Here is a 10,964-nt window from a genome sequence, read left to right as displayed (position 1 = left end):
CATTTAGGACGTGTTAATTATTAAAGAGCATTTTAAATTGCACAGTGTTAAACTCCAGAGTAGGGTTATTTTTACTCTATACATTTATTTATATAATTTATTTATATAAATGAATGGATCAAAAGATAAAGATACTCCTGAGTGGTAGTGGTATTTTCCCACCATCACATCATGCCTGTGGTCATTTGTCTTGTTCTTTTGTGTATTTGTTTGTTAATAAACTAAATACTGTACATGTACATGCTGCCAGTAGAATTAGTTGGACATCCGAATTCCGTCACTTTGCAGCAAGACACACATTGTCATTATGGCAACCACAGGGGTTTCAGAGCAGTGAACACTGCCTTAACCAAACGGGGAATGCCATAGTATAGTAGATGAATCATGTACAAGTAAAACTGAAAATGCATCTGTGTGATTTATTGTAATCTGAATAAACCACAGACTTTTAGTGTGGCTGCAGTCATAGCTGTAGGCTGTGTCACAAATGTTTTGCATTGTAAATTAGAAGGCCAGAGTTTTCTGCTGTTTCTCCTGTTGGATCAGTCTTTTATAGACACACAGTAGAACACTCTTCACGTAACCTATTAAAAAAGACAAATAACAAAAAAATGGCTTAAAAAATCATTATTAGCTGCTAACCGAGCAGTACAGACCTCAACAGATGTGACATTGCAGTCTAAAAGTATTTGTATAATACTAATTTTCAATATGGTTCAACTTGCTTCCTACTTTCTGTGCCACCAATAGAATTAATAGGATGTGGAGTAGATTTGACAGTTTTCATACATTTGGCAAAATTACAGAACTCTATTAATTGTATTTATAAATTCTATTACATGTTTCACCTGGGCCTCATTCTACTTTACACAATGTGTAAACGCAATAATATTGGTGTTGGTGGTTTTGGGGATTATGAAATCCTCCTCGGCCTTAATTCGGCATTAAAACTCTTAGAACGTCACGGCGCGCGAGCAGCAGAGAGGTGTGCGGCAGCGAGGCTGCTGTGTGGCCGCTCTGATTCTGAGCGCATGCCGCAGGATAGAGACACTCCCCCTAAAATGTCCTGCCCGTTTACCCTAGACGGTACGGTAACAGGAAAGCGCATCGACCCTGCGACTTGAGGAGAGGGCGGAGTCAGCATCATGGTCGCTCATCTCAGTTTGTTCTGTCTGTTTGGCGGAGCTCGGGGCGGCCTTGCTGAGGCGAGCTGCAGCTGTCTGGGCCGCACGCGCTCTCTCCCCCGCTGACGCACTGTGTGGACCCATGTCTGCGTTTAATTTTTTGTTACATCTGCAGGCTGTCTGCGGTGTTAATGGTTCGCGTAGATGTGTCACGTGAGTGTTTTTACAACGCACGTTCGTGCAGACAGAGGGCGGCAGGGGAAGTGGTTTCTCTCGTTTCCTTTTAATTCTTTTCAGACACACTATGTTAAAAAAAATAAATGTTTAGTCATCCTTCAAATGAAATATGCAGAGGTTAATGCTTTGATGTGATCTTTATGAGCATTAAGGAACATTATTTGAACACAAGTTTAACAAGGATTCAAAGGTTTAAAATGAAGGAGTTTAATTTCTAATAGTTATGTTTTAGCTACACAGAATAAAAAACAGGACAACGTGTATATTTGCTGCATCCAGCAAAAGTTGGAAAACATTCCACTTCACATCCCAGACAATGAAAAGATGATGCAACATATTGGTAAAATAAACTCATCTTTGAGTGACCAAGTCTGTACTTTGGTCAAGCAGATAAAAGATCAAACAAAAAACACATATCACAGGTTGCTTTTGTTAAAATATTCTTTTTTTACTGCAGTGACTTTTTCAACATGATTAATGAGAAGCAGCAAAGGTTACTTAAAACCTACTAATTTCTCAACTGCTAAATGTTGTGTAACTAACATTCACATATAAAAAACACATGGAAGCACATTTGAGGTTTGCTTTACCACACTGGATGCTTTGAGGTATGGAGCTGTTTCTCATACTGAATCTTTATTATGGTTTAACATCCCATTTATTGTCCTTTGAGTATTATTTACTCCTGCTTTTGCATATTTGCACTTCAACAACTACTGATGTTTCATCAGAAAACTGTACAGAGGGAAGACCCAGGGTTCTGATCTTGAATGGAAGTTTTCCAACGGAAGGTTCCAGCTAACGAGGATAAAACAACTTGGCCTTGCTTGGTTTTACGAGCCATGTGTACCCATATAGGCATGTATTTACAGCTGACTGCTGCAGGCTGTCCCTACAGAGATTTAATAGCCTCTGCCTTGGATACCAGCCTTCCTTAGGAACGCTTGTTTTTAAAATCTCCGAGTGTATGTCCTCCGAAATTCAGAGCTGCATGTTTAGTGTCGCTTTCTCGGAAAGAAAAGCTGGACTGCTTCACTAAGTGCATGAATTGATCTTGTTCCAGTGATAAATCTTGGAGGAGTTCTATCTTGCTGACTCTCCGTCTGGACCAGTCTAATGACTGATATGTGTGTTGTGGTCTCCAGCATTGCTGGCATCCCCAAGGTGAATGAAACACAGCAACAGTGACTGGAAGAGCAGGGAAGAATGTCGTTTAAACACCAATTTCATATTGGATTGGAGAATAAGTAGTTATACATACTACTGTTAAATATTCTATTTTAATTTATTTTACATTCTTACAATTAAGAGACAGTCTGTTATTTGTAAAGTATTTTACTCACAATTCCATTCCACTTATCAGTCAATAGAAATGTTACTCTTACTATCGTGAATAATGCCAGGTTTAATAAATTAAAGGTTTGATGGATTTCTACATAATCTATTGACCTACAGCCAACACATGTTGACTGAGGATGGAGGAGGTGTTTTAACATGGGTGCAGCTCTCAGGTGTGAATGTGAGAACACGCTGAATGCTAAAAAATGGCCCCGTGTTGGAGACTTAAATTTCAGAGCTTGCTACTGACTTTTTCACATTGCCAGGTTCCTCCTCTCTTTAATCACTGCTGTAGCAAATGTGGGTGAATCCATAACCAATGGGATCAGAGCATTGTTTCTTTACTGAGAAGATTGATGATCTTCCTGCATGTCCGTACCTGACTGTCTGTCTGTGTTGTACCTGCACAACCATACGTACACGTCTCCTGAGGAGACCTCTAGTGAGGTAACTAACCTGGAGATGAAACACATCTGCCACAGCTGGACTTTTAATGACAGTCCTAGACAGGAAATTGATTTTCTTTTGGGGTTTTAACTTGATAGAACACAGAAAAATGTTCAAGGCCTTCATGAATAAATTCTTGTATTATCACAGACTATACAGTTTTCTTCCATAGCAAGCTGTGTTCATAGCCTTAAGTAATTTAATGTTTGTATGACTGTGTTTTGGAGGAAATGGCCTGATGGAAATCCTTTAGTCGACTGAGACTAAATGCAGAAGTCCAAGCACTATGTCTGGCACATAATAAAGTCCTCAACAAACCGCCAGCACTCCACACCCCACTAGGTTGGGATGTGAATTTATTGTGAAGTGAAGGTAAAACCTGACAGACATGCAGACACACTTCACAATCTCTTACACCGGCAGGCTTCAAGGTTTTAAACTCGGCTGAGAGATCGGATCAGAGGCTGCAATAAAACGTCTGGAACAAAGTGATGACAGTCAGCAGGATCAACGTCTGCGCAAATGTTACAAAGATAGAGGCTTTGTTCTCCAAGACGGTGAGAGGAAGGAAGTAATGATGATGGGATTTTCTGGACTTTCAAAAACGGAAGAAGAGATTTAAAAAGATGAATCAGGCCGACATCCACGGTGCATTTATGCAATAAAGAAGGCTGAATTTGAATTTGTTGTGACTGACACAAAGACCAGAAAATCCTCTTGATTATTATTCAGACAGTTTGACATCATGTGGTCTGAAATTCTGGGATTGTATTTTACAACAACATTACAAGACATTGATACTGGCATATGTATCTGTCACCCGTCGTGTCTGTCTGTCTGTCTGTCTGTCTGTCTGTCTGTCTGTCTGTCTGTCTGTCTGTCTGTCTGTCTGTCTGTCTGTCTGTCTGTTTTCTTTCTTTTTTTCTTCCTTTCCTTTATTTCAGAAGGAATATGCAACTAATGGTTTCACCAAAATCTGTTTTAGGATTAGTGTGAGTGGTGTGACTCTTTGTCCAGACAAAGAGTCACACCAGTCCAAACTAAGCTTCTTGGGGATTCAAAATCAGCATATTTAGGTTTATGTCAATCCCTGTGTGTTAGTGTGCGCACACTTGCTCAGCAGTGGTATCGGAGAGAAACACACACATCAATATTTTCATTTCAACCTTGATCCAAGGTGAAAATCTTCATCAGTTGCAGTGCGAGAGCCGGCCTGCAGGGGGAGAAAGAGACAACAGAGACAGAGGTGGGAGAGCGAGAGAGAAAGAGGATGAAAGTCTGGAAAACCATAGATTCTTGTGGAAAAATATAGGGAAATTACTATATTTATATATATATATATATATATATATATATATATATATATATATATATATATATATATATATATATATATATATATATATATATATATATATATATATATATATATATATATATATATATATACACAATTATTAGTGTTTGCTCACTAAACATACTGTAACTCGCTGGCCTTCTACTCGCCGTAGAAATAAACAATATTCAGACAGCTCCTTTACAGTTAACAAGACAACCTACCCTTTTAATGAATCAAAAATTTTAGTGCTTTACATGCTTCTTAGTTATTTTCCCATTAAAGCAGAAGAAAATATAATTTTTAAATGTATTTGCACTAATAATTCTAATATGCGGTAATATGTTGTTAAAAGTGTTTAGTAACTATATTACTATATAACTATATATGACTTAAAATTCCATGTAGATTTACATTACCAGAGAGTCTAATTTATTCAACTATGTTCAGTTTATGTTGTTTTAAGATCAACAGATCTTAGATACAGCCACTTGTGATTAGATATGGCTGCATCAAGAAAGCTTGTCCTGAAAGAAAACAACAAACAAAAGAAAAGAAGAAGGAGAGAAGGAAGAAGGTAAAGGAGCTTTCTTTCCATAATTTGGTTCACATACTGTAGTTGTATCAGCATTAACTGACCATTTATTGAGCCAAAATTCAATAACCTATCAAACAGGTCACCTCCCCCTGTGGCAGGACTATCTGAATCCTTTATCACCTGATTGATTGATTTGTTTACACGTGCAAAAGAGCAGATGTGATCGTCCCCTCAGTCTGGTCAAGGTGACACACTTTGTGTGTGTGATGATTGAAAAGACACTTGCTGAGTAGTTGTAAAAGAGCTGGATGAAACAAACCTGTTGAATTCAGAAAAATGTTTCTTTCATACAAAATCAGTCATCAATCAATTATATTATCAGTTATTATTTCTATAGTAGACATAATTTCACTATGCTATTTATATAATTTCAAGCAGCCTCTGAAGTGGAGTCAGAAAACCCAACTACTAACCTGCAGGAGAAGAAAGATAAGTGTAAATAAGAAAAAAAAATGTAGATAGGGCCAGAGCAGAATGTGACAGCACCCAAGTTCAAACTGAAATACCCAGCATCCTCCAGGCCTTGTGTGCACTGCCAGCTGAGACACCCAGTTGTTAGCACTTGGGCCAGTTGTAGTAATTCATTTAAAGCAATTTGCTAATCACAGTTAGTTGCATGTGTGGACTGGGTTCATTTTTTCCAATGCCAAATTGATTTATCTGCAATATTTGAAATGCTGTGTGGCCAGAACCCAGTGTGCTCTGCAGAGTGCTGAATATACATAGCTGATTATTGAACCTAATCACACTCCACATTATTAGCGTCTGCAGAGAGACACCCCCAAGCCTTTAACTGCAAATACCACACGTAGGTTATGAGCTGAAGGTAATAGGATAAATGAGAAGACCTGGGATGGTGGGCAGATGTTGGCGGCAGCTGGACCCTTCCTCCGAGCTCTGGGTGGCATTGAGTGAATTACAGAGGCAGTAAATATTACTCCAATATAATGTGATCAGATCACTTGTGGCTTACAAAGACTTTAGACCAAAAGGATAGATCACATGTGGCATATACTTTAGGAGTGGCAGTGAACAACACAATAACTTCAATATGGAGAATCACCAGTCAATCTGGGAAAAGAATGATGAGTAAACAGTTACATAAAAAGTGATGGAAATACTGAGTTTACCAGAGAAACAGGAAGTCAGACTGTTTTAAGGTGGATTAAGATTTCAGCTGTATTGCAGCCATAATAGTATTACTAGTAGTACTATTCTATTAATTCCAGTACTATACAGAATGAGAGGAATGAGAACCAACTAACATTGTAATAAAAACCACAACGTCAATTAAATTAGACGTGGAACTGAAAAGGTTATTGTCAAGGAAATGCTGAATGTCCGGGCCACTGTTTTTCTGCCTCTTTGGTACACAATGAGTAGTTTTCTGTAGCTCTGACTGTTGGGTTTTACCTGCTGATTGTGGAACCTACACACACAGTCATCAGTTATTCACTGATGATGCAGAAACATTTTAAAGAACTCTCATCAAAGATTGGTTTGTACAAAAACCGTGATATAATGTGGTGATAAAGTATTTTTTATTAAATATAGTACAGCAACTTAATACTTACTAATCAAATGCAACATGAATAATCAATACCAGTGTTTTCTGGTTGTATCTACTTCTACTGTACATAGTAGTTTAGTTCACAAAGAGAGGACATTTGTTAACTTGCACCCCTTAAAAAGTTAATTCAGAAATAAAATGATTGAATGATTATAAATAATTTTCATATGTCTTGTGGGTTGTTGTGCATTTGGGTCCTCATTTAGTTAAGCAGTGTGGCTGAGAGGCCTGGTACTTTTAAATTTCCCCAGGAAGGGATTTAATCAGTTTGTCAGCATAGGGGCCTAATTGTCTTCTGGTCTGTTAGTCTGCTCCTCAAAAACCTGGGACACATACATTTAAGTTTATTATTTGTTTTGAACTATGAAAGCGAAAAACAAATGTCTATATTTACCAACTAAAACTAACTGGTTATCTGTAACACAGCCAATAATAATATTACATTTCTTAAAAATGAAGATCACAAGTAATGAAGCGTCTAAAGGTTTCGCTTCTGAAGAAAAGCAACAAACACCCTCTTCTGTGGCTTTCGACTGTCTGGGTTTGAGGGCTAATGCTGCTCTGTAAAGGCCTTTGGCTCGTTCCATCTGTGCTCTGATTGGTCAGAGCAGGTCTGACTCGCTGTATTGACCTCCAGCCATCCTCTAATTTACATATTGACGTCTGAAAGAGAAGCTCTTTAAACATCAACACTTATTCCTTATATAACCACACTTTTCAGTGTCTGTTTCAGATTTCCATGTCTGAGCTGATATTTAGGAGCCTAATAAAACAGTACATGCCATATTATGAGTCTGACTACAGTTTAGTATTATAAGCTGTAGGTTAACCAGTGTCATAGATGTGAGCAGGCATCTCCGTCTAAAAACATTTGCTTTTATGGCAGCTCAGAACCTTTTAATAGATGATTTGGCCTCTTGTGACAGAGAAGTAGGTATCTTCAAACCCCCGGCATATGAGGATACATTTTATGCTGACTCATCAACTGAAGGCAATACCTTCATCACTCATCATGATCTGCTTAGTGTTCATGAAAGGTCTCTTTTAAACTGGCCTCTCAACATCGTCAGCGTCAATCTGGTTCAGGAGAGAACAAATAAAAAAAGGAAACCCTTCGTCTCGTCTCAGACCTGCAAGGACAGACCAGACAAGATGATTCACAGGTGAAACAAGATCTCTGATTCCCATCAAGATCTGTTCAAAGACTTGCAGGGACAGAAGCAGATGTTACACTTCTCCTGCTGAGACTCTAACATTCACAGCGACGAATACAAAAAGACACTGTTGTCCCCTTTAAAGGAAAAGAGAGAGGACAGTAGGGATGAGCACAGGGAGGGGCTGATTGGGGGGGGGGTTGCTGTCTCCAGTAGTGTTTCCTCTGGGCGTCCAGCCAATCTGCCGGAGCCTCCAGAGTTCATCTTCACCATTAAAACTCCATAACATCTCAAGGCTCTTTTTTAATAGCAGCTGGCCTCGTAAATCACTGCTGCCACAACCTTACGAAAGCCCACCTGTGGACAGAGGGCGCCCGTCTTCAGCTCACAGCACCTTCTCAGAGTAAAAGAGCATGTGCCTGCGTGTTTGGAGTTGTTACCTGAGTCCAGTTGAGTCTGAGGCTGAAGGACGTCTGCACCAGGAATCGAACCTGTGACCTTCAACAAGATGGAGTTTATCCCCACGGCTAATTCAATAAAGATACTGTGTGTGTGTGTGTGTGTGTGTGTGTGTGTGTGTGTGTGTGTGTGTGTGTGTGTGTGTGTGTGTGTGTGTATTCATGCAGGCTTTGACAGGAACCCATCTCCCCTTTTGCATGACACCAGAACCAAATCCTCTCGTCGCCGTAGAAACAGCTTATTCCAGATCAACATGGTCCTCGCCCCTCATTGACTTTGGTTCATTGGTTTAGCTGCTTGTGACTGTCCTGCTGACAGTCTCGCTTTTTTGCATTTGGCAGATCATCTTAACAACCTGCTAACATCTAAACCTGTTGACCTGTTGCTGACATACTTTTAAATCAGGTCTGCGTCTACAGCGTCAACAAACATAGGGACAAATCTAGGAAAACATGCATTTCAATTGGTTTAGCGCTGTTATTAGGCATCGTCGCACTTAATAAAAACATGCAGAGGCCCGTTAACAAGCCTCCTGTGGTAATGTTAGTTCAGACCCATGATAGCAGTCACAGCTGACTACAGTAGGTCTTAGAGGAACCAGGAGGAGCACGCTGCCCATTGAGACGCTCAATCTTATCATGAAATGTCTCATATGACACCACAGTTTTAGATATTTGCTTTTTACTTGCACTTTTATATGGGATGTAGTCATTTCCCTGCAATGAATTTCATTTTGTTTGACTCACACAAAGCTGCTGGCTGCACTGAATGCTGTGTATGGGGCAGTAAGTCAATTTCATTATAGGACAAACACCAGAGGCAAAAAGGAACTTGTACTTTGTCCACAAACACAGAATTGGTTATTTAGAGAAGGTGCTTCCCCTCAGTGATGATGTCTTTATAATGTGAATGAGCCCAGATTATATTATACTACTTATTTTAAAACATATTTAGCTGATTTTTAGTTTTCCTATTATTTTGTTAGCAACCTAAAAGTTAAAGTTACTACATCATAAATAAAACTACCCAAACATCACCTCCTCAATCCACAATAAATTACAACAGCACTATTTTCATCACATATTTTATCTTCCTTTGTTCTGAAAGGATGCACTCAATCTCTAACTGAATATATAAAAATGATTTCAAGTACTTGTACAGCTAATGATAGTGACGTTTATACTATATTGTAATTTACATATGACTGTATATCATGTCATCACCCACTGCACCTCCCTAACCAAATAAGGACACTGAAAGTGAACAGATTGTCCGTCCCCCTTCTCCCCACTCCCCCTGATCCTAATCCTCATTCACCTGAAACACAAACACACTTCCCTGCTGCTGCGGAGAGAGAGAGAGAGGAAGAGAACGAACGAGAGACCCCACGAGAAAGCACACACTGAGAGGAAAGGGGGAGTAAGGAGAAGGACAGGGGGAGGAAACAGGGCGGAGGAGGAGGAGGAGGGGGGGGGGGGGGGGGGGCAGTAGCAGCAGCAGGTAGAGATGGAGGGTGGAGGGAGGGGGAATCTGACGCATGCGCACTGCCTCTCTATCCCCTCCGCATCGGCCTCCTCTCATCCCTCCCCCTTCTCTACTTTTCTGCAGCATCAGTACCATACTCACCCCCTCCCTTCCTTCCTCACTCTCTCTCTCTCCCTCTCCCTCGCTCTCTCTCGGTCGGTTTTCCTGCCGGGCTGCTGCTGCTTTGCGCGCTGCGGGGCCACACTGCGACCGCACCAAGGAGTAACGGGGAAAAAGCCGCGGACCAAAAGGGGGACAACCTGAGCCAGAGCGGCGGAGCGGCACGATTGAAAAAAAAGGGGAACAACTAGAGGAGGAGGGTTTGAACGCGCCGTCAGCGCACGGATAAAAAAAATACCTCCGAAGCAAAAGAAGCAGCAAAAGGCTGAGACGCGTCACGCCGCGCCGTCCCTCCTTCCGTCTCTCCGTGTCCGCTTTTCTGGGCAGCTGAAGAAGAGGTTAGAAACGAAAAGGAGGGCAAGCGTGGGGAAAATCTTGTTGGGGAATCTCGGATCGCAAAACGACGAACGACGCGGTGTTGGAAACCTCCCCCCCTCCCCTACCCGGACAAGGGCCGAATCTCCGTTTTCTAGCCAGCTCGGCGCGGCAACACCATGAAAGACCGTACGGCGGAACTGCGAAGTGTAAGCTGAAAATGTCCTCTTCGTTTCCATCTCTGCTGTCCTCCATGTCTACACCACCTCTCTTCATTTCCCCCCTGCCCCTCACCTCCTCATCCGTCGCCGCAGCCTCTCGGCCTCGCCGCCTCTCCATCCGCTGCATCCGGATGCGAGCGGAGCAGAGAGGTGCGGGGCTGAGAGGAAAAAACCGGCTCCAACCGTAATTTCTGCTAATTTGGAGCTTTTGCGGAGGAGGCTTTGTGGCAGGTTGCGTTGAGGCTTGGGGCTTGTCATGCTGTGAATACAAAGTGATGTGAAAGTAGCTGCAGAGTTGTGTGAGAGGATGGAGGCTTTTCAGACATTTGAATGATTTTTCTTTTAATATCAGTGGATGTTGGCGGATGTTTGGTTTGTGGTGAAGTGAGCAGCAGCAGGAGTTCACGGTTAAAGCCTGGACACCGATATTTTCCATATTTCCCACCTTTAATAGCCGATATTTGAGCGCGTATCAGCGGCTTTAGACGCAGAGGCCCTGCTCAGGTTTTCTTCTCATGCAG

The 10,964-nt window shown here is 41.2% G+C and overlaps 1 protein-coding gene across 1 annotated transcript in view; it reads left to right on the top strand.

Annotated features, from left to right (window-relative positions):
* The first annotated feature begins 9,905 nt into the window (after window positions 1-9,905).
* Window positions 9,906-10,964, top strand: part of stx1b (syntaxin 1B) — a 40,482-nt gene continuing 39,423 nt past the window's right edge. The window contains exon 1 of the mRNA XM_029159452.2: window positions 9,906-10,431. Coding sequence (XP_029015285.1) covers window positions 10,402-10,431 — 30 coding nt within the window. The 5' untranslated portion in view covers window positions 9,906-10,401. The remainder of the gene's footprint in view (window positions 10,432-10,964) is intronic.

Source organism: Betta splendens, chromosome 8, assembly GCF_900634795.4.
Source record: "Betta splendens chromosome 8, fBetSpl5.4, whole genome shotgun sequence".
Classification (NCBI taxonomy): Eukaryota; Metazoa; Chordata; class Actinopteri; order Anabantiformes; family Osphronemidae; genus Betta; species Betta splendens.
The sequence above is the reverse complement of the archived record's forward strand: the minus strand, read 5'-3'. Positions and strand labels throughout refer to the sequence as shown.